The 25,275-nt window shown below is 41.1% G+C and overlaps 1 protein-coding gene across 1 annotated transcript in view; it reads left to right on the top strand.

The window, feature by feature from the left end:
• LOC138580697 (uncharacterized) overlaps positions 1-25,275 on the top strand; it is an 82,870-nt gene that overhangs the window by 11,630 nt on the left and 45,965 nt on the right. Inside the window, exons 6-10 of the mRNA XM_069651441.1 lie at positions 2,677-2,730; positions 12,117-12,158; positions 15,570-15,644; positions 18,029-18,094; positions 22,462-22,497. Of these exons, the coding sequence (XP_069507542.1) occupies positions 2,677-2,730; positions 12,117-12,158; positions 15,570-15,644; positions 18,029-18,094; positions 22,462-22,497 (273 nt within the window). The remainder of the gene's footprint in view (positions 1-2,676; positions 2,731-12,116; positions 12,159-15,569; positions 15,645-18,028; positions 18,095-22,461; positions 22,498-25,275) is intronic.

The following is a 25,275-nucleotide window of genomic DNA, read 5'->3' as shown; positions in this document are numbered from 1 at the left end:
GAGATGACTCCCGATAAACTCTCTATGAATCTGTCCTTCAGCAGTGGTGTATGGCTGGTGACTGCATTGAGGGAAATGACTTCTGACATTCTCTGTTTCGTCAGTGGTATTGGGTGGACCACTGCAACGAGGGAGAATACCGCCTGAGTATTCTGCTTTTGGTGGACATCTTTCCAGACCCCTATTGGTGTTCTCGTCTTTCCTGTGATCTGCTGTGCCTTGGGGACACGGCTCAAGTGCTTCTCGGGTGAAACGTCATCACCACCTTCAACAGTGTTTTTGGAAATCTTCATGCCTCCAGTGAGTCATATCGTTACACTACTTAGCTGACTTTGCACCTGTGTTGTCCACATGCCTCTTATGTTCTTCTTCATCTCAGTAATTCTCATACTTGTCAGAGTCATGGGGTTACATTAGCACATGGTTCTGCTATCAATGGTGGGGGAGAGAGGTGACAGTGAGAGTAGGGCTTTAGATGTGGTGGTGGTTTTGTGTAGGATTTTTCCCAGGTAGACATCCACATCCCTAGGAGGGGAGTTCCTCCCTATGAGGTGCCCCCACACATTACCACCCCTAGGGAGACTACACAATAGTAGCCTCACCACCCTAGCCTCATAGGAAAGGGCTCCACCTGGGGAGAAGTGATGCAACCTGGCAAAACGTCAGACCATGCATTTGTATACTAAGACAATTTCCTGCAGATAAAACATGTTGCTGCAAGATTGCAAAATGTGTGTAATAGTACAATGGCTATAATATGTGAGTCTCTCAGATAGGCTCCAGAGCCAAGCCTTGGATCAAACCTATTTGCAATCCAATACTCCAACATGGTCTCTGTGAGGGCTCAGAAATGAAAAAAAGAGACACAACTTTGCCATATTTGGGCTATAGACTTCAATTCAAAAGAAACAGATTGGGAGGTGCCTCTCTGACCCTATTCTAAAGAGGAGTTTCCCTACATAAAAACCAAAACGAAGGATCTGTCTTTGTCAGCATGTCATAAATCAAAAACCATCCTTGTGCCCTAACAAACTTTCCTGACTCTCACACTAAAACAAAACAATAATGTGACAAGGGAAATGTGTATAAACTGATATTTGCATGGAGTGTTCTTAAACAAAAGTACAATAAGTCCGATGTAAATGTTCTCCAAAATGGAAAATACCTTTAATTCCAGAGGGTGATTCGCTTCTCTTGGATTCTTCACAGGCATCATAAAACATCTCTGGGACTAACAGTTCCTTTGTGTCTTTCGTGGCCCACTAGAACCCTGTGGGACAAACACTGTTCAGCCTTGTAAGTTCCTCTTTAAGAAAAAGTCCCTTTTTGTAATACACATTCCTTCCTTGTTTCTGCTTGACACTCTTTGTCGATTTGCAATTTTTCTGGTATACACCCCTGCCATGACTCTTGAAACACTTTCGACTGCCTGGTGTACTCTCCTGCCAGGACCCTTGATGCATGTTCAACTGCCTGGTGTATTCCCCTGCCAGTACTTCTCTTGCACTCACATTTGTCTGGTGTACTCCCTTACCAGGACTTCTCTTGTGTTCACAACTGCCTGGTGTATGCTTGCCAGGACTTCTCTTATAGTCACAATATCCTATTCAAGTAGCATATAGCCTTCTTGTTGACTTGGTATATTTACTTGAGAGTTACTTTACTTTGTGCAATTTCACAATTTTAAAAATTGTCTGCTCTCTTGATTTCCACACAATCTTCTTGTCATTTCACTTTTTACAACTTTACAACCTTCTATTTCTCTTTCGGGTGGTGCCCAAACACGCCAGTGTCCCCACTCTGCTCTGGCAGAGTCACTGGTTCGCTGTACCGTTTCAGGGCTTGCTTTGCCGCCAGGCTCCCTAATCTGGGCAGCTCTGATGTCTCTTCGGACTTCATCACCGATCTGGTCCTGCACACTGGCTTCTCCGGTAAGGACAATGCTACTTCTCTTGACTGCTGGATGCCCAGGGACCCTCTTGCATTTCCTGTTGTCTCCACAGCACATCTTGCTTGTACTTGTCTGATGGCAAGCTCTCTAGCTCTGCCACACCACTCGTTGTCTCCCGTTTCCACACACTGTGCTTGCCTCTCGCCTCTTTCAACCTTCATTGATTCAGTCGCGTCTTATGCCTTTCTACAACAACTAGTAAGCTCAATACGATTGTTGCTCTCTGTCAATTCCTTCATCCTCCTCAACTCAGTACTTAGTTGGTTGTGGGAATTTAAGTTCATTGATGGTTTCTGATGCATTTTAGTTGGAGGATCTTTCCCAAAGGTGTCACATGGAAGATCAGGTCTACTTAAAGGAGAACTGACATGACAATAGGCCATTAGGGTTTTGGGCAACAGGCGGACTCCCTCATGGGAAAGTGGGGGCTACTGCATCTCATCCAATGAAGCCATGAATTCTCCCTGGTGGTTACCTCCTCTCAAATGATCCTCCCTCATATAGCTGCCCCAAGCGTCAATATCAGGTAGTGGATGCCGTCACCTCTCTACATGGGAGGAGACCACCTCCGGGGAATCCGTGATGACTCCAGTGGATTCATCACATATCCCTATGGCACAGAATATGCATGAGACAGAGACATTTCACTGAAAACCTGTGTTGCATTGTGCTACTGATACATCTAATATGTGTACTATAATCCATGTGTTTCCATCGTCCTTCAGAATACATTTGCCAGCAGCTGTGGTACCACTCCAGAAGGACTCTTCCAGACCAAGGTAAGATTGAATTGGTCCATTCAGCTCAAGAGTTTCACGACTTTACCCAACTGTCAAACATATGAGAGCTATGAGGCTGAAATAGAGAATTGTTGTCTGGATATGTTGAAATCATTGAAGTGTAGGTACTAATAGATCACCTGCTACCACTACTTTTAGCTTGAGGGATTGTCCAGTATTTGAAACCTAGTAGTCAAAGGTTTAAATAAGGAAGAAAGACAGATGAATAATGTTGTATTACAGCTGTGCTGCGCCATGGCTGATTCGGGAGCTGGGGAGATGTAGTCAAAGAGTATATTAGCTCATGTTTATTTTATAGCATTATGGGCACATTTAAGTCAGGGGAAACCCACCAACCGCCTCATTCATACCAGCTAAGAACCCAACTGACACCCAAACACAGAACACTCAAAGCCTCCACGCAGCAATCCATCATTCTCTGAGGTGACAGGAATTCCTCATTCACCAGCACGTGATAGTTCATTCGCTGTAGCTAGCAGGGCAAGCAGGCTGGCACAACACTTCTTCTCGCACACAACACATCCATAAAGTCTAACATTCATCCACCCACTCACACAACCTGTAAGTGATCGACTCTCATTATAAGAGGAGCAATTTAGCCAAGGACATCACACATGTATACAATAAAGGCAACAGAGTCGAAGAGCCTTATGACCAAGGTGCAAGGACCTGTGTTATCATGCCAGTGTTATATTTCACAGCTAAGTTCCTTCTACTTGAAGCAGCTGACAGAGGCATCAATATAGAATAGTGCAGGGACGTTATTTCACAAGTTTCACAGCCACAGCCTTAACCCCTTTAAGTAGCTTTTAAGACAGGGGCACCATTTTCAAATGCAGCACCACTCACCTTGGTGGCACAGGTACCGGGTGGTTTTCTAATTGTTTCTTGTTTTATCCCATCTTAGTAACCGGTGTTGGATTGCATGTTTGCTGCTTTATGGATGTTGCAGGAAGTCAGATAAACATAGTCAAAAGGTTCATTATATCAAGTTCATGTTAGAGGCGTATAGCTATAACAAAGACAGGAGGCACTTAAAGGCCACCAGATTCATAGCAGCTCTGCTCACAACTGCCACGCCACACAATACATTAATTTAAAACATTGACAAAGCATTCCAACATTCTCACAGCTGACAGTCATTCATTATTTTCCAACATTCTGTCTCTCATTCATTGTAGCAGATAACGCTCACAGATAGGGTCAAACAAAAGAAAGTTTGAATACCTATACTTAGTGAGAATGAGAGAAGAAAGAGTGAGATTGAAAGAGAGAATGAAAGCAAGATATTGAGGGAGAGGGGGAAAGAGGGAGAGAGAGGGAGATAGAGAAGTAGAGAGAAGTAATGTCATTGAATGACATAGAATTGTTAGGCAGAATCATATGCAGTACCCTTTGGGAACACCACGCACAATTGAGACTACAAGTGATGGTACAAATTCACCTTTGGTACAAGCCTGTACTACACAGTAAAGTGGTAGCGATGGCTGAGCAGCCAGACTTATCTCAAGAGCAAGTGAGCAGTATCAATAGTTCCACAAAGGACAGCAATTACTATGATTCAAACAAACACTGACTCAAGGTTTCTGAGTAAAAGTATATACATTTATTAACAGTTGTAAAACAATTCACTAAAGTAACACAGTAGAAAAATCACACTCTTAATATACTAACACCACCCAATAGATTCTGGACAAGTTACGCTCAAAATGAAGTGTGAGCAAAATGGCACTCCAGCAATTTAAAAAGGGAGGGAAAGACAAGGTTAGACAAAAGTTGAGCAGCACCAACAAGTAAGTAAGCAGGGCAATCTAGAAAAAGCAACTACGATGAAGAAATCAAATCAAGAGGCCTTTGCCAAAGTCAATGGACCAAACAATTTGCAGAGGATCACACAGTTCAGAGTAGTTTGCGGTTAAGTCTTTGCCAAGAGTTCGAAAAGAAGTTGGTCGGAAGAAACGTTACTTTAAAGAACAGAGAAGGACAAGCCCTCGTATTGGCAAATGATTTCAAACACTTTCATCGCGGTCGGACGGAACAAACAACCGGGTTTGAGCAGTACCTTAAATGAAAAAGAAGGCTGTAGCTGAGGCAGATGTTCCTGGCAGTTCCTACAGGCTCACGGTTGCTGAAATGACTATCGGACTGACACGAAGTAGGAAGAATGGAGGGTCCTGCACTGCCCAGGGAATAAAGCAGCAGCAGAGCAAAACAATGAATAAAAGGTGCATTCCTTAAAACCCAAGCAGTAGAACCCTCCTGGCTATCCGGTTCACCGTAGCTGTGCACAGCAAATTCATTCGACCAGAGGATGGAGGCCTGGCTTGCAGTTTGGCAAACTGGTTGGTCCCACCAGCTCAAGGGGAGAAGATTCCTTGCAGATCTTCCCTCTCGTCGAAGTTTGGAGATTCATAACCCGCAGAAGGGCTTCAACGGGAGTTTCAGTCATGGTAGAGGTCCTCTTCTGTCAGCTGCTCTTCGGATCTCTAGAACGAGTGGCGAATCTGCCTTCTCAGTCCCAGAGACCTGCTTTTTATGCAGTTTTCCCCCATTCACACAGCCTGGCTGTCAATCACACAGCACAGGTGGTGGGACAGTCACCAAAGCCAATCATACAGAGTGTGACATGGGTCTCCAAGGAGACCCTGTGCAGGGAGTCTCAAACCCCTCCCTCACATCCTGTACCCCTCAGACATTCAGGCGCTTAAGGAGGGCTCCTGTGCAGAAGCCCGTGAAAGGACAGTGAAAAAGGAACCAAACCTGGTTTGGCGCGCAGAGTAAAACACGAGGAAGACCTTTACAAAAAGAAATGGCGAATAAACCCAGCCGGGACCAGATAAAAGTAATTTAGCCTAAAACAGTACCAAGACCATTTAAATAGACTGCGGTAGGAAAAATAGGGTAGATACCACTGCCACCAGCCACATCTTAAAGAAAGGAGAACTAAATAATTTTCCATGAGAAGCAGACAAAAAGGGATTTCCATTAACCCTTTCCAGAACTCTATATAAGATAGTTTGTACTGGGTCTGTGAATTTAAAAAGAGTAATAAAGTCAATGGCAACTTTACATGTTCTAGGAGACAGTAGTCAGTCCCAGAAAATGGACTTTAAAGTGTGAAGTCTGAAAAAAAGACAACCCTGTGTCACTGCACGAAAGGTGCTGTGTAACACACAGTAAAAAGATAATGCGTATGGAGTAGGTGAAGCTCCACAGTCTATGAACACAAACATGTTAAACACACACAGCAAAACACATGTAAGTGTGGGAAAAAAAGGCTCACACTCTTACCAGGTGAAAAAAATAAATCCTAGAAATCTATCAAAGCTGCTGAGGGACTCAGTAGGTAAGGGAAATTAGCCATTCGGGAGAATTCTCCCTAACAAGAATGATGCACAATGAGAAAGAAACTAAGTGCACCAGGTGAAAAGCTAATGTGAATTTGTGTGTGTGTGTGTGCGCACACATGCTGGAGGGGTTTTCTAGTAGATTTCAATTATGCATAATATAAGTGCAATCAAAAAAGAAAATATAAATAAAAAATTAAACAGAGGTCTTAAGATGGTATATTGTGGTGTCACCTTGTGACCCTCATTCCCTTTAATCTATGTGTATGTGTTATTCTTATACCCAGTACTCTTTGGTTTGACATAGGTGTCACTCTGCTAACCAGAGTCATATTCACAGTAGGATGAAGACACCTGTGTGTACTTTCATGAGTAAACCCCTTAAACACTCTATTAGTAGAGAGTAATAGAGAGTACTTATCGCGTCATCCCTTCCTGTTGCCCGCAAGGGGGTCTTACAAAAACATTGCATAAATGTCACAATTCAGGACTGATGATGTCGGAGGAGCCATCTGCATTGCTAGGCCACGGGTTACCAAAGAGGCAGATGTATAGATGGATGCCTTAGAGAAGCAATACTAAAGACTAAGACAACTTCTAAAATGGACAGCAAATTAGTAACCAGTCAATGGATAACTTGCAGTGGATGATATATTTTGAAGGAACACAACATTTTTCACAAGATATCCTTTTCTACAACAATGTCCATGATGATGCCCCGAAAAAGGTCAAACTTTCATTATCTACAATCTTGACTCGGGCTCACAGTAATGGATTACATCAAAGGGAGTGTCCTGAGTTTAAAACATTTTCAGGCGAAAACACCCCAGCCAATTTCCTACAAGATTGTGTTGAATCCGTAGTAGATTTCAGTATTTTCCGTCAAGGAACCTGGGTCTGTTAGCAGCATTCTTTCACAAATTGGCTTCAACTAGAAACTACATCGACCTTCAATTTCACACTTTGACAGGTGGCAGAGCATGGTAGCCTATTTTATAATTAGTACAGTGCGTGTAACAACATCCCTCCACCTGCACTACATTTCCTAGAATAGTTTTTTATAGTCTTTCCTGTTTCTCAACTGTAATGCTTTACTCTTCTGTCAAAAGTTCCATCCCTCAAAACTCAGCATAGTTGTCCAAACACTTTTCAGTTCTTGCTATAAATCTCATTGGGCATTGTGAGGAGGCTGCCAACACATGCTCCTCTGCTCCTCACCTTGATATCTGCTTCGTTCTTCTCCCATGCTTTTTCACAATTCTTCTCTTTAATGCATTGGTGCTACTTCGTGTCTGCATTTCTAGATCATAGAGCCATCTAAGGTCTTTGTCAATGTCTGGTGATTTTCAATCAGACTTCCTTCTCTTACCTTCATTACTTGTAGAGTTTACTTAGTTTTATGGACATTACTGCATGGCTATCATACTTTAAATGTGGATTGTGATTCACTTTCAGCAGCCCTCCCACCAGTGCTTAATTTGTAAGAAAGTAAGTGTCAGGGAGCACATTTTTCCTAGCACGGGTGTGACCCATTGTGGCACATGGCTACTAATGGACTGCAGACACCACCCACGGCTGCTCCATACAGTTATAAGATATTTTGGTTTAAGGTTGCAGCTCTCACCGGTTCATTGAGGATGATTGATGCAATTTGTGATTTACAGATACCAATCGACATATTTGTTTTGAAAAATAAAATAAATGTTTAAGTATTTCTTTAAAATCCACCACCGTTAACATGTTGCTCTGATCCTATCAGTGCAAATGGAAGATGTTAACCAACTATTCGCAGAACAACCAAACAATCATTATTATCTCCATTGATAGGCAAATGCAAGCAAAATGATTACTAAATTGATGAGCATGCCAGTCACACACTGCATCAGCAACTACTTGTATAGTTTGACACTCATGAAAGGCATTCCCTCTTTGATATTGGCCTTTTAACAGACCTTGCCCCTGTTTTGGGGATTCTGGCATGTGATTGTTTCTGCTGTTGTCAACTCACCCCACTCGGTATTACAGTAGAGCAATTGATGCAATGCCCTACAGGCTGAGTGGAGTAGTGTACAGACATGGCCAGCATCAGTGCACAGCATTGTCACCTTCCAATTAAATGTTGTTCATGAAAATTGATTAATAACCCTGCCTTGCCTACCTGAGTCCTCAGGGTCTTGAATAACAATGAGACAGCTGAGGATACAAAAGACTCTGGCCGGTGCACTCTGTTGTTGATTTGTATATTAGTATGACTGACTGACAGTTAAAATAATAAAGTTGGCACAACACCACATCAGAATGAATCTGAGATCAGAAATAATGGCAAACTACCTCTAAAATTAAGCACTGCCTCCTCCACCTCAACACAGAGGATTATTATTCTGAGTCAACTTTCAATTTTCATACATGTCCATTAATTCTCCCCACCATACCTAACACCATTTCCAGCCAGGTGCTGAAAATTATGATGTCACATTATTCACAGAGCATGATTTGTTTCAACAAAGTGTGCAATATGGCTGATGTATCAACCAGATACGTTTTACTTAAGACAATCCTGCTGTGATCTACTTTACAATGCCTGGAACATTTTCCAAATTCTAACATTAAGAATGTCTACCCTTGACCAACTAGCTATTTACCCTCTCATTATTGAATGCAGTTCCTAACTTGTTAAGCTTTACGAGGTATAAGATCAGGACTTGCTCAATAATCACGCTCCATTTCTGATGTCCAGCCCAAGGAGTCCATGTCCATATCCATATCTGAGCTGATGTTCCCTAGTTCCACAATTAAAGAGTCAAACAAGGCAGTACACACAGTAGTACACACACAACAGCATCTCAATAAGTGTGGTGTACGAGAATCAGAACTAAGAGGTTTTTCATTATCCCCATCCAATTATTGAAGAACCTTGGCTTTCACAGCATCATCATTATGAGATAGCCTTAAATCGATGGTGACGAGAATGAAACACTAAATTCCCATTCTTGGTGATTTACTCTTTCCCTTCTGATCAGACAGATTTGTATTTGTGCAACAATCCCTCAATTGACATCAGTGATCTCCCATCTATGTGATATAAAGTGATGCCTGTGTTGACTTTTGCAGGGAAGTAAAGTCGTGTTGGTTTACCCACCTTGCTCGACTTTTTTATTCTCGGGGCACTGATCAGCCCCTAAGGTTACTAGTGCTTGGGGAATCTGTCTCCTTTGCAAGATTCCTGTATTACTTTACTGTAACATGCACTATCTTAGAGTGATGTGCTGCAGGGTTATTATGCACCTCCTGTTATTATTCTGTAATAGCATGTGTGTTACCTTTTTGATGTGCCAGTGCACTCATGTGTACGTTACTTCATAAAGCCATTGTAAGTACCATTTACTAAAAAGAGCTGTGTCATGTGGTTTTTGCCATGTCCTTTGGCTATATTTTTCTTTGTCTTTCTTCCTGCCTTATCAGGCCAGGAAGAGCCATGTAAAGCATGCACGTTTGCGGCACTCAGCTTGGAAGTAAAGTGGGGATGTATGTGACTTGGCCTGATATGGCGGCTGGGAATGTCTTGTCCCAATCCACATTCCAGGTGGGGATTCTCTTTTGCTGGGCAGATGTGGGGCAATAGTCTATCCATGATTGGACAGCCCATGTCAATTTGAATGGTGCAGATTCTTTCCATTGGTGGGATGGATATGGCCCAAATACGAATTTGGCATAAGGGGAGAGTCCTGCTGCCATTTCCCAGATCATCAATTGAAGCCAAGACCCTGAAGAACAGATTCACCAGGTGCTTGACTTGAGGACTAAATCCATAATTGCTGCTTTTGCAGCATGGAAACGGCCTTTTCCCCACCCTGGAACTAGTTCTTGATAACCACTGTTTGGGGTAAACTTTGCTGCAACACATATCTACTGTGTCCTGGAGGTCTCCTCTCATCATGGGACCAGCTATGGATGAAGTGCCAGGGTACATTGGCCATCCTGCTTGAGGGGTATATGTTCCGTTTTAGTAGAGCACAGAGAGCAGCTCTGAACATCCCACGCAGAGAACATATCTCCAAACACCGGATTGAAGCCCACTGGCTAAAGATAAAGGACAGAATCCTTCTTAAAACTATTTTCCTCACTTCTAAATGCCTCAACAATCAAGCACCCCCCTACCTAGCGGAAAGAATCAACTGGAGACCCTCTAACCGACTGACGAGATCTGCCAATACCTTCCTACTGGAAGTCCCCAGATTCAAACTTACCACAGCGGGCGGTGCAAGTTTCCCAGTTAGAGCTGCACAATCATGGAACACACTCCCACCCAACCTTAGATGCCCCTTACCCTACACAAGATTCAGATCCTACGCTCTCAAATGGCTGCACAACAACGACATGCAACGTCCCTCACCCTAGTGGAAACGGCACAACCTGTTATAATGCTGCTCTTTTTGCGTTTAAACTTGATATTTTATATGCATTGTATCACCTACTGTAACCAACCACTGTTTTTCTGTAATAGCCTGTGTCAGGCTTTGTAACTAAGTTTCGAGTCCTCTTGTACTGTTGCGCCCAGATGCCAACGGGCTCGGAGCGCATTACCAAATAAACAAACAAACAAACAAACTGCCTTTGAGCCCAAAGCAATCCGTGTTCCCAATTCAGCAACGGCTCCTGTAACCCCTAGACTTTCATCGGCATGACTAATGACAGCAGCAACTGTACAAAGTGACACTGAGTAACCTAGGGGTGGTCACTCAGAAAATAAGAGTAAAGGGTGTGAGTGAACTTACTTATTTTCAGTACACTTCCACCATAAGGATTGCCTGGAGAGAATGTCCACTCACTAAATCTCCCTTACTTGATTGTGATTGGTGGAGTTCTGACCTGAATTCCCCCAAAGGAAGCCTCTAGATTGGGGATTGGTAGAGTATCCCTAACAATGTTCTACTTACCGTTGAAACTCCCAAAGTGCTTTATAATGGAATTGCGTCCAACTGTTGGTTTTGCCAAATATTGTTCTAATGAGACTCTTTAGGACTTCTAGCAAACAACACAGGTGTTTACCTCAGACATTTTCTTTGTTGAGCCACTATGCCTATTTACTTGGTATGGAAGAACTGCAGACACGGTAGGGGATGTATAATTATAAAGCAGGCATATGGTTACAGTTATAAATGCACTTTTTTCTCACTAACTTTATAACATTTTTTCCTGCTTTATTTATGCGATCTGATTGTACTGTCTTTCTTTTCAAAATGTGGGTAAGAGAACTTTGGTAGGTAGGTACATTCTTTATTTGGAAAATACCCATTAACAAATTCATGAACAACACAATACAACACACCCATACACATCACATATGATCAAATTAGACATAACAAACATCAGATGTCTAGACGTCTTCAAAAAGCAGATATTACAAAATGGAAAAATCATACATACATTTGCCATTGTTATGATTCTTAAACAGGTGCATGGCATCCATGCAAGACCTAATATTGTTTTTAATAAAATGTGGCCTATGTCATCTCCTTCTAAAAACAATAAAAAGGGCATGATATCCTCGTCCTTGTCGATCCAGCCAGCAAATCACTTGTTTGTATTACTTTGAAATCACCAACTGTGTGCATATATGTGCTTATAGTTTGTTTTAGTGGTAGCTGCTTGACGTTTACTTGAAATGCTTTGAGATTGAAGGTCTTATATATTGGTACATTTGTGCACCCCTTTGTTGCTTGAGGAATGTGAACGCTCTATGTGTGGTTAACTATACCATTACACCACTCCTATATCTCTTTAAGTCTGCTTTAAGGATCAGTCTATGTTACATAGATTTAGTGTGGCTAAACTTAAGTGTCAATAACCATGTTCACTGACTATGGTTACCAATCAGAACCTTCCGGCAGCCTTGGTTCTGAAAGTAGATCTTAACACCGTTCCACACTGCCATGGTAGGACTATCATAAGAATTATTCTAACGTTCAAAATGTATCCTGCATAATTAACTGCTCATAATTTGTTATGTTTTTGTAGGAGTCCTATAATATGTATTTGGAACTGCTAAACATTCAGCAGGTAAGCGTGACCTTGTGTCGCATTGGCACATGATGTGATGAACTGTACAATAGTGTAAAGTTTCTGATTGCTTCTCAAAGTGCACCAGAGAACTGCGTAATTCATATCAAATTAAGAAGTAAGGTTTTCTGGGCTGGTATTGTGAATACCTCACATATTTTACATTCCAATTTCGCAAAACAATGAAAAGATTTGTGAGGTGTCTTTGGGTTCAGAAAGCTGTGTACCTTCTGTCATTTGCCCATATAGTTCCAAACTCAATCAATCATTCTGGCAAGTTTCAAGCTCATATCAATGTCACCATTCACATAGCATATACATAGGACAGTGAACAACGTCTTACACAGTACCTTATCACTTCGTCCATGACAAGCAACAAATCTAGTTTTATTTTTACTGCAATATCACATGCACTTTTATTTTTGTTGGTTCATACATCCACAAGGATGAACTGTATATCATTAAAGAATTGAATTAGTATATAATTCATTCCTATGTGAAGGCAATCCTTCATCAATGAGAATGACACTTCCCCAATGATCGCAATTATCACACATCTTTAATTAAAGGAAATTAATATTTAATTCAAAGCACAGCATGAATAGAAATACCATCAAATAAAGTGTGGTGTTAGTAAGTGCAGTACCCGCTGTTAACAATATATTTACATCAAAATACAAATAACATGTGAGGGATGTGACTCAGAATTACAGCATAACATCAACTTTCACAAGGAGGTTAAGTAAAAACCCACTTCCTCCTGAATATTGTGTCACAAATTCGAATGGCCTAGAAATATAATGTCAAACCCTCAGCCAAACACATTGGTGTACCCTATTGAAAAATACACAGCCATAAGAACATAGTTGACACCACAAGGTTTTGACCTCTTGGGAGGTTGCATATGATGGCTCTCAGCAAATAAATAATACCAGCCTTTGTCAGGAAAATATATTTCACATAAATCAATTTGTATATAAATGTCCTTTTAATCAATGTGCTCCCTCTTCTGAAACATCATAGGGAGACCTTATGCAAGGTAGGAATACATCCTTCCGCAGTAGATAGGACTTCAACATGATCTGTAACCTCATATTAGGTCGCTTTTTCATCCTAGGGATATGACTTTATCATGACATGCTTACACACAAATCCACAAGCTTTGTCCATATTGTCATGCTGTTTTGTTCATTATATAAAGGCCCTCTTTTATGGGATATAAACCCACCAAAATGTTCTGCTGTTGTTTACATTCTCCACTGCTCCAACCACAACACAGTCAGATTATACTGCACTGATTATCCCTCATAAGGGTGAATATGGTATGCAGGTGTATTCATCCTCAAGAGCAGTCTGTCTTGGGATGAAGAAGCTATGTATGAAATATCACTACCCAGTGTTTTCCTGCAGATAATGGCTTGCATTTGAGCTAATCTGCATGCCCACAATGCTTTGCTCATGTGGGTTTGAACTTGAGGTGAATATCCAGTGATTGCTGGTGGCACTGTGACATGTGCGTCTTGGCTCATATAGTTTATTCTACTTTCACAGTTCAGGTGGAAGGCTTTTTTTAAGTCCTCTTAACCCCACCATAACTTTGCTGTGTTGCAGTACAATGGAAACATAATTAGTTACATTCCTTCTGCAGCATTAATGATGATCAGGTCTCTCAGAATGTGAACCAATTGCCACAATGTATGGTTCACTTGTGGTACATAGATGGAGTAGAGAGCAAAACATATAACAACGATCTTGATCCATAACAGAGGAATGACTTTCATAGGTTAAAATTGCATTTTGCACTGACATACAATCCATCCTTATTGTGGATTTAAGCTAAGAATATCAACACTACAAAGGATGTTGCAGTAAACTAAACACAATCCTGATCATTGTTGTTGTATGCATGATACCTGTATGACCAGGATTGTTGTGACAAGTTCCCAATGTTCTATTTAATTAGGAGGCAACTGCTTTGGTCACATATGAATACTTTTGAAACATTTACTGACAATTCTAAAACGTTTTCATTTAAAATAAGCACTGCTGAAAAAGGTATTTTAGTTGTTAAAGGACGTTATGGTTAAGTTGCACTAGTAAAAACCCATGAAATTCAGTAAAACAAACATTGTTTAAAGGCTGTTATGGTTACAAGTTGAAAATTCACTAGTTATGGTAATTTAAGCAACCATAACTCACACCACCACTGTGCACTGCTAAGACTAACACTCAGGACATCAAAGATGACATCACCAATATCATTGATGACATAAAATATGCATTTACTTTTCATACAAGACGTTCTGAATGTAATGTTGGCAAAAAAGGTATCAGGATTTATTGGGAGATGTGTAATAAACTACATACTTCATTACGCAATGTAGTGTTCTAAAGAACATTCCATTGCAGTGACCTTTCTAGTACAGGAACCTACTCATACAGAAATGTAAGTATTGTCTGCAGCATACACCACAGAGGTGCTATATTTGTAATTTTCCAAAGTTATATTAAAAGAAAACAGTCAATGCTTCTGTATCAGACTATTCCGTACACACTGAAACATGTACTAAGTAGCTAATAAAGCATCACTTACTATATATTTCTACAAATACTCACAAACCATAGACTACAATGCATACATATATGGGGCTTATATATGGAGAGTAAAGTAAGCAAACAAGAAGCAGTATCATTAGCAACTGTGTATAATCTACATGATTGTATTCACACACAAAAATGATTGCTGTGTTTCAGGCCTGCTTCTTCCACTATATATGTACATCATAAGATGCGATTAAATTCGAAGGAAAGTAGTGTAAGAACATGTGAGAATAGCAATATTTATAAATGTTATACCTTTTGAAAGTTAGGTTTCTGACTGTCAGTAAATAAAACCAACTGGCCTAGATATGGCAGTGAACAAAAAAGAAGGGGCTAGACATGTGATGTCATCAGTGATATCCTCAATGATATTTGTGATGTCACCTTTGATGTCCTGGGTGTTAATCTTAGCAGTGCACGATGGTGGTGCGAGTTGTGGTGAGGATTTGTCCAGGGGGAGCGAAGTGATAAGCCACCCAAAAAGTGCTCTTCCTATGGGTTTAGCAACTTAACCATAACTACATGGCTGCTACTGCAGGCCATGTAATATATATATCTCACTGAAGAGACGTTATTAAAGGGATGTTATGATTAAGTTGCACAAATAAAAACTCATGAAATTCAAAATTTTTTTTTTTTTAATGGAACGTTATGGTTAAGTTCAGTTCATATATATGTTCAGTATGTACTGTTCAATATTCAGTATGTTTCCAACGCATATTTCGGGATCTGTGTAATATTATGGTATCATTTGCCTATGTCCTCTTTGAAAGTTTCTTCTGACTGCATATTTCCTGACACTTCATTTAGAATGGGCGATATGGCGATATTCCACATGTTGAACATACCTGTGATAATCTCTTTGCTAATCTCGGCGCAGTAGTGGTAAGTCATTTTTTTTTTCTATATAAAAATTATATTTCACTATAATGAAATCAAAGTATCGATAGTTATACACACACATAATTCACCAAATATCCAAGACTCGCAACGTGTAGCAGCTTTTAAAGTTTGGCTGTGAGATATCACCGCTGGTGCACAGAATCTATAAATAAAGGGGGGCTATGTCCACTCCATATTGGGGTTTCATTTCTTAACATATGACATGAAAGCAATGTTTGACTACCACTGGCTTCCAGCTTACCTGGTAATGCATAAATAGTGACATAAGTAAATGTACTCTTACATTTTGTGGCTGCATGGTACAATATAACTCTAGTGGGTATAATTACGCCCCAAAATACAAAAATACCCAATGGAATTCAACTGAAAATTTTGGATTAACCCTCCCAAAACAACCTGAAAATAGCCTATCACAGTGCAACCCACCTGCACATCCAGGTCAACTACCTTTAGCAAGTTTTGAAATGTGGACTAATCTCTTGAAGCACATGAGAAAATGCAGTATTTGTCTAATACAAGTCTGCTGTCACTGTCACAGAGGCCACCTGCTTAGAGTGGGTCTTCCCCATTGAAGTTTATGGGCGCTCAACTGGCTGTTTAAAGAAATAAAGAGAACTAGGAAATATACTGCGATCAATTAAACATACAATCTTCATCATGTTGAAGCTTTCTCCCTGATATTGTCTTGCTCAAGCCATATCCGCTCTCAGCTGAGTTCCAAAATGCGATGCCGCATGTTCCCGCCACACATTGATACTGGAGAAAGTATTATCAATACATTGTTATTGTTATTGTTATTGTTATTTTGCATTTATATAGCGCCTTATATACCATTGGTATGGTCTGAAGGTGCTGGTAGGTTGGACACCCTTGGGAACCGAAGTTCGGGTCAGTAGAGAGAGTAGAGAGTCCTATGGTGCGTGTGCGCACCCGGTATGTGTGAAGCTGGTGCGGAATTCGTGTGGTAGCTGCTTCTTAGCGGTAGGTGTGGTGGTTGAGAGATCAGGAGTACGTGTTTGCTCTGGCAGGATTTATCCAGACCGAGTGTGGCTGCGTTAGGCCTGAGGAGAGCGCCTGGCTGGAGGTGTGAAACCAGCAGTGATTACTTAGAGTGATGGGGAGTGAGCGGGAGATGTTGATATGAGAACAGTTATACCGAATGGTGTCATAGTATCTCTGTGTTCTATTTGAGTGGTGGTGTAAAGAAGAGAGTAAGCGTGGGGCTCTTTCAGATGTTCCCTGCATTCCAAAACATATTATGTAAGTCACGCAATTCTATGCGAACAGGTCCGTTCTATGCATTATTATTCATTTCAGGCGTTCAAGATTGCCCTACACACTCCTGTCTGCTCGACACACTCACGTACTCAAGTTCACCTTGCATGCTCTAGTCTATCCCTCATTCTCCAGTGTGCCCCACGCATGCTCTCATGTATTCCATACGCATGCACTCTTGTCCTCCCCGCGCATGCACTCCAGTCTACCCCGCGCATGTACTCCTGTCTGCCTATGCACTCATCCGCTCTGTATACTCGTCCGCTCTGAAAACTCATCCGTTCTGTACGCTCATCCACTCTGTACGCTCATCCGATCTACACACTCATCTGGTCCACATATTCATCCGGTCCACACACTCATCCGGTCCACACACTCATCCGGTCCACACACTCATCCACTCAACATACTCATCCGATCTACATAGCTGTCCGCTTCATACACTCATTAGTTCCATGAGATCATCCGCTTCACAGACTCATCCGCTCCACACACTCATCCGCTCCACACACTCGTCCGCTCCACACACTCGTCCAATCCACACATTCGTCCAATCCGCACACTCATCCAATCTACACGCTCATCCTGTCCACACACTCATCCGGTCCACCCACTCATCGGCACAACATACTACTCGTCCGCTTGACATACTACTCGTCCGCTCTATGTATTCATCCGTTACCCACACTCATCCACTCTATGTATTTATCCGCTCCACACACTCATCTGCTCCACACACTCATCCGCACTACACATTCATCCGCTCCACATTGTCTCCAATCCAACATCAAAACGTGGCAGACAAAGTCTTGTGATTTTGCAAGAGATGTGTTACTTGAAGCAACATATTTGGCCTAAGTCTCAGGAGCTTAGCAAGCAGAAGACCATGACTTGATTTATAAATATCCAATACACGGTGCCACAATTGGTTGGTGCACAGCTGGTGCATCCCCAGACTAACCTGGTTAGGATTAATTATAGATGTGGCTGATTCATTGTCGTTGAAAGAAATTCAGTGGCTGTAAGTCATTATGAGGTGCTGTTTACAGGTTGTTTGCAGATGATATGTGTCTTACTTTCTTATCTTTCAGGGTACAACCTTGCAAAGTGTTGGCTTTACTGTTTCTCAAATTGCCAACTCATTGACTGGAATATTGGTAAGATCACATTTGTATGCGATATTCTGATGAAAGCACTTATACCAATGTAAATATGCATAGAAAGATGGACAGGCAATGATGTGCAGGTCCAATCTCTGTTCAGAGGGGCAAAAAGGGGCATGAAGCCTCATGTTTGACATTGCTCCTACACATAAGAGGTGCATTTGTCCAGCATGTGGATATTAAGGACATAGGACTTGCCTGCTACACACAAAGCAAATGCCCCCTTTTATCCCTTCCCGGAATTAAATGTTCTGGAAAGATTAAAGGTCCTAACCCTATGAGTATTTGGTGACAAATATGGCCCCATCCGGGGCAGCCCAATTTCTAAAGCATGTACTTACTCCACAAATAACAAGAGTCTTCCCTCTCATCTATACACACGCCTAGGAAATTCCACTGTGGAAACACAGTGCACTTTTGGGAGCAATCAATGCAACCTAACTTTAAAGTCAAAGAGCCTGATTCAGAAGAAGTGTTTTATAATGGTGCAATCTCTTTGGAAAACGCTCTGTAAATCAGGCCCAAAGACTGCAGAATAGAAACTAGGTAACACTCTAAACACATTTCTGCACAAATATACCCATACACGTACCCATGTGCATAACCAGGAGAAACTCCAAAACACCTCTCTAAATCCATACAATTATACAGAATACTTGAGCCCCCTTTCATGCATATCCATTAGCATAAGTGCCTTACCTTAGAGGCCTGCATACAACGTATGGAAAACTCTGGTAGGTACCTTCAAGTATTGTGCCACTTGAACTCATCAGTTGCTTCTAGCAAACGGTGACTGTTTACACTAATATTTACAAGTTGCTACTCCAGCAATTGACATTCCTCATAAAAGAACTTCCCTGATATAAATCTTTCTATACAAACACGGGGTACCCTCAGACAACAATATTTATTACTACTAAACAAATACAGACATCTTGCTTCAAAGAGTACTTGGGGCGCCCCTGTACCTTTCTTCTGAAACAAATGGGACCTGTGTAAATCAGCTGACAAGCAGGGGTCTAATTAAAAAAACAATATAAACAACAGCAAAAAACACACATAGAACTATGTAACTTTGCTATCATATTATTTAGTCCAATTTGATTACCATCTTAGAAATGTTAGTTTGTCTTTCCTTCCCATACTCTTTTTTTTAACTCATCTAAAATATGTTTTATACAATCCTCTTTAATTAATACATATGCATTCTCCAAAATGCATTGAGAACCTGAGTTATCTTCTTCTAGGCCGCTGTGATGATAGATACAACAAGCTCCAAGTGTGTTTGCTGAAATTAATACGTTTTGAAACAAACAACAAATCATTTTCTTAAACCATGTGGGCAAAGGATGATGATACCAGAACTGTATTTACCACCATGTCGCCTTCCCTGTTGGCCTCTTTTCCCTCCAAATCTGGTTAAGATTCCTTTTGTAATCAAAGTCTGCCAGCCTGCACTGCAGTGTAACTGCACCTTATTAAGAGAGGGACACGTGCTAGAGTCCCTTTCTGCTTGAGACCTCTGCCCCTCTGCTATGTGTTCATATATTTCCTGACCGTGGCTTGCTTCCCACAAAATAGTCTGCAAGGAACTTCTCTAGCCCATTGTAGCGCGCCTGAATTTCCATTTTCTTTTTTTCCACTGGGTGGACCTTTTAGTTAATTAGTCTACTTTCCATTGTCCTCATCGGCAGTGTTTCAGTTCTACTCTACTAAAAGTTAAAAAAAATATTTGTTTGTAGAATGTTGCTCACTGTCCTCTACTACATCTGTCATGAATGACAATTACAACAATATTCAAATCGTGCATACATTTTTAGGGGAGAGTTCCTGTGGAAGGCATTCACAGTTCCTCATTTGTTCATCTTCTTAACCCCATACTCATTTTCTGCTGAAATTACACCAGAATATCGTCTTCTCTAATATTTTGCTTCAGGTATTGAACTGGTCCTTCATTTTCAATCGGGTACATCTTTAGTACAATTATTAAGTGGGTCCTCTCGGTAGCCTGTGAAGCCTGTTATCCCCTCTAGAGATCCGACACAATATGTCCACATCCATTAGTTGATTCCTCCTTAAATTAAAACACCTCAATACATGATTGAGAAGCCTGCACAAATCCTGTTGGTTTCATGCATATACATGTAATGATAGTGAAATTGAGCAGAGCAGAGACGTTCACAGTGAAAGCTAAAGATCAAAAGAATATTGGATTTGATCAAGCTTTGACTTAAAACACCCAGCTACTTCGCTAAAATGATGGATTCAGCCTGAATGGGTTGTGATACCCTTCTAGATGCTTCCTCGATGAAGACACAGGAAAATTAATCAAACCGGACATTTTCATGGATATGTCTCCTGTAATCATGAGGGTCAAGAGCATGGTAGTTACACCATTTGAAAAACTCGAGCACAAAACCCAGTACTGATACCTTCCACTGCTCTGCCAGACTCCTGAGCATTCAAAAAGTAAAATAGATCATAGATTGTCAAGGAGCGCACAGGCTCTGCCAGACAGCATAACTATCAGAGGTTCGAGTAATGAGTCCACCTTTGGCGTCAACCAGTACTTCAGACATTACATTCAGGATTTTTAATAGGAGTGATCAGCTTATTCAAAACTGATCTCAATTCAATGGAGACTCAAGTGGTTCAGCGCTTATATAACCATTCATCTTCACGTTCAGCAAATATTATGAGCCAACTGCTGATGCATTCAAAAAGGACTTTTTTTTTAACTAAGTATCAACTTCAAATTCTAGGTGTCTCTTTCCTCTAGGCTTATGCCTCTTTGGTCAATCTTCACATGTAACACTACTGTTTTACTCAGCTGCAGTGCTTGAATTTTAATTTTTAATATTTCTAACCCTGAAGCGACATATTTGGCATGTGGCATGATACAAAACTTCTAAAATTAAATAAAAATGGAACATGAAGCCTCAGGGTCCATCCACGGCCATAAACCTTCCCTAGATCCTAATAGGTTCCTTCCTTCAGCACGTTTGGGGTTCTCCTATTTGGCCCGTTTAGGGAGTGTGCTGTAGCGTTGTCCAGGACTCTTCTACACTGGTGATAAGGCTCCTCTGAGTAGAAGGAATGCATCACAGAGCTTCCACGCCTTTTTTAAGTCTGACACATCAGCAGAGCTCTTAAGTGGCTGAATGCTGATAAACCTCTCCACAGTGACTGTCTATCAATGTAGCTCTGGGTCGTCTTCTTTTAGTTGAAACAGCTATTTCTTCATTACCTTCTATTGTTTCACATATTCACTTTCCTCCCAAAAGAACTATCAAACAGATCAGCGATGAAGACAAGTCAGCTTGCGCTGATAAAATGGTTGACATCATTCATTTTAGTTGCACTGCTCCTTATTGGCCAAAGTAATGGAAGCATTCACCTTAAAACATCGAGCAAAACCTGCAAGTTGAGTTTTTTGTAGTCTTATTGAGTTATGTTTTGTTATGATTTGAATACTCATACACGCACTATAGTCTACCTAGTTTAGGGACTGTCACACATTTTAGCTGGTAACGAATAAGGTTGTGGTTTAAATTGTGGGAACTCTAACTGTATTTGCCGTTCATATTTTTAAATATATTAACACAACATATTTAATAAGCGGATTAACAAAAAACGTGTTTAGATTTTGCGTTTAAAAAATATCAGTAATTGTGATTTTCGGTATATTATTTTTAACATGTAAATGTGCCCCATTCAAATTAATGATACACATTTAGAATGTGTGTTTTTTTCATCCGAGATCAATGCTACTCAGTGCTCTAAATATGAGTACCAGAATTGTGTTTTACTAATGAAACCTGTGTACTGGAATGAAGAAATGTCAGCACTAAAACACTACAGGGCTAGTTAACAAAAGTGACAGGGTGCTAAGATTCAGGAGCAATACGCCTACCAGATGCCGCACCATGTCACACTCATGAAAGACCCTGATTCACAAAAGTCTTTTGTGTGCAGGAAATGAACATGACTGTGGGTGCAGAGGACCACAGACAACCCCATCTTTGCATATACATGTTTGGGCTTTTTTCTTACGATCGCATATGCATTGGTTATCGCCACCTAGTTAGGTGGGGGGGGGGGCTGTGGTATAACCCCACCCAGATGGATGCAGGGTGAATTTGTGCAGTGAGGAGCCTTAAATAACCATTCACTGCAAATACCAGGTTTGCATTTACTCCCAGTATGAGGCGTGGACATGTCAGAATTCTTAAGAAATGTCACAGAGGATGAGAAGTTAGCCTTAAGCGATTTTCTGTCATTCTGCCATCTCTTTGCACTGACCTGAGTTACACACCCAGATTCAAATCTTTCCCTAATGAAAGGTTTTCTCTCTCATTCAGGGTTGTCTTGGAGGAGAAGGTATTGGATCTCTTTTGGTAAGCGACATATTCAATTAATTGTCTTTTCCAAACTATGTTGAATGCGTGGTTATGTTGTGTTATGCTAATCTTCAGAGATCACCCTTACAGACTGACCCCTAAACAATGAATTGAACATCAAACTGTATTTGCGGCGCAAGTGTTTCACGCAGTTAAATGCATACACAGCATCTCAAGGCACTAGACCAGTGATAACTGTGAACTCCAGGACCACCTCATCTACCTCTTGGCAAAAGAATATATTGTAAATTGGTCCTGACATAGAATTGGGTTTCGCTCACATTTGTGAAATACGGCGGCAATGAACTCTCAAAGTGATTCGCTTTATTTTTTGATCTTTGGAAAGCAAATGATGAAGCAGATAGCCAACGGACGGGTTGCCTTAAGAAGCTTCATTAAAATCATGTTTCAGGAGCGCTACTAACTTTGATGATATATGACCTATCGGCATGAAAGGTTCTGAAGAAATCCACACTCATCGCTCGATTCATTTGAGAGGATGTCACTTATCTGCTCAACAAGTCACTTCTCCATCACTGCCATAGGGACACTTTGGGGTACAGAAAAACAAAAAAAACGTTGTACGAGGGTCCATACAGCTTGGACCATGGTTACAACTCGACACCCTTTTTTGCTAGTATCTAAATCTATAACGTATTCCCCCAAGAGGGATGTATGATTTTTGGCATTGCAAGCCATCACAAACCACAATTTCAATGGAAACAGTGGAATCAGTTTTTCCTTCATAGGGCCCTATTCATGGAATTTTTTTGCAGGAAATATCAGGACTTTGCAGTCCATTATGCGTGCAAAACCCCCTACGGCGATTAATGGAATCGACTTTGCATGACTTTTCTGGGACTAACGTGTAATGCTCACAGGTCTTGCAGGAAAAATTCCATGAATATGCAAAGTGTGCACAAGAACTTCTGTGCAGGAACCCGCAAAGTCGAGCTCTCTGCGTGAACTTTGCGGGATCTATGCGCACTTTTCCATGAGTCCTATTGTTTTTCTCTGCTGTAACTAAGTTTACAACGCACATTCTAAATACAATTGGTGGGAAATGAGGACTTTGAACCGCGCCTATAACATTTTCTGACCCCCAGCATGGCATTGGCTATAACAAGGGATATGGAATTTAGCATAGTTTGGAAATAATCTATCAAATTTGACCTTAACATTTGTGGGCACTGGGATGCATGTACATAGGAATGAATCCCTGGACAGGCAAAACACCTCTTCACTGCATTCTCATGTGATGTGGCAAGAAGATTGCAGACAAAACTGGTCATAACCATGATCAAATATCAATTCATAGCTGAGGAGCAAGTGTAAAGTGTTACAAGAAGACTGTCAATATGGACAGGTATTTTGCGGATTCAGTGCTGGCATCCTGACATGTAAGCACACTGCATTCCGTTTAAGAGCATGAAAACTGTGTGTGATGTTGTTCTAATTGAACAGATAGAAATTAACACTGTGTTGTTCTTAGGGCACTTGAGAGACTGATCCTGTCTGCAGTATTGGCTTGAGGCAAATAATCTTAGTGCAAATCTTGCCCTGAGATAGGGACATTTGTCCTCATTACAAGTTTGTCATTGAATTGGTGGTCATCTGCCGATTTTTTGTCAAAACACTTTTCCATTTCAGTCACTCAGTCCAGTGGGTTAACCACGGAATTATGAGTGGTTGTATGGAGGTGTATATCTCCCTTTTCCGAGTCCATAGGACTCCATGAGGATTTTTGGAAGATGTATCTCGATCAGTAATGCTGCGCTGTAAATCTACAACTGTTTGGAGGTAAAGTGGAGGAATTACCACTGCCATTTTCCTGGAGGTGGACCATCCACTCGACCTCCAAACTTGGAATTTGGCAGTGCATTAAAAATGGCAGTAATTCCATTACTGGCAAAGAAAGTGATTGTAACAGCACTACTGCCAATTGTTTACCGCACTGTATAACTTGTAATGAGGTATTCCAGTGAACAGCATCTGTATAACATTCTCACATGGCAATGCAGTTTGTGGTATTGGGTGTAGGGTCACTGTGTCCAGTCAAGGTCTCCTTGGATGCCATGCTCACAGTGCATGACTGCAGGCCACGTCCTGTTGACCCTACAGTAAAAGGCATTGTATCCAAAGAAACAGAGATGTATGAATTATGTAATTTATGTTATCCGTGATTGCACGTGGGAGAACCTGATGAGTGCATGGTGGGAAGCATGCTATGGTTTATGCTAATTCATTACTGTTTGATGTCAGTATGAGTTTGGTTGTGCTTCGTGACCATGACACCCATTAAATGGAATTTCTTTTTTTATAGGGTTTTAAGAGGTTTTCTTTTAACATTGTGCCCTTTGGTCAACTTCAGATCACTTACACCATTAACGCGATGAACCACATAAATAGGTGGGTTCACAGGGGGTGGAATGAGACATTTTGTCCCTTGTAGCTCATGAGTGAGGAAGGGCAGGAGGAGGCTTACTAGATTCTTAAGCTTATTCTAAAGAAAGCGTTTCTTAGTTCTTTCCTGAAGGTATGCATTTAGGATAGGTTAAGCATTTAGCGACTGGAAAAAAAGGGCTCAGGACTCTGGGGGCGTCATTTACAAAGAGGATGGAGTGGCGCAAAGTGACTTTGTGCTATAATAGTACACTTTGTGACATGCAAAAACCCAATTACCGATTGACAGATCTGACTTTTCGTTGGCACTTCCCACCTTGCGCTGTACAGTGCTTTATGGAACAAAGAGCACAATGCTGGGGAAGGGACAGC

Source organism: Ambystoma mexicanum, chromosome 3p (assembly GCF_040938575.1).
Source record: "Ambystoma mexicanum isolate Mex_15411 chromosome 3p, UKY_AmexF1_1, whole genome shotgun sequence".
Classification (NCBI taxonomy): domain Eukaryota; kingdom Metazoa; phylum Chordata; class Amphibia; order Caudata; family Ambystomatidae; genus Ambystoma; species Ambystoma mexicanum.
Note: the sequence above shows the minus strand (reverse complement) of the source record. Positions and strands in the feature narration are given on the sequence as shown.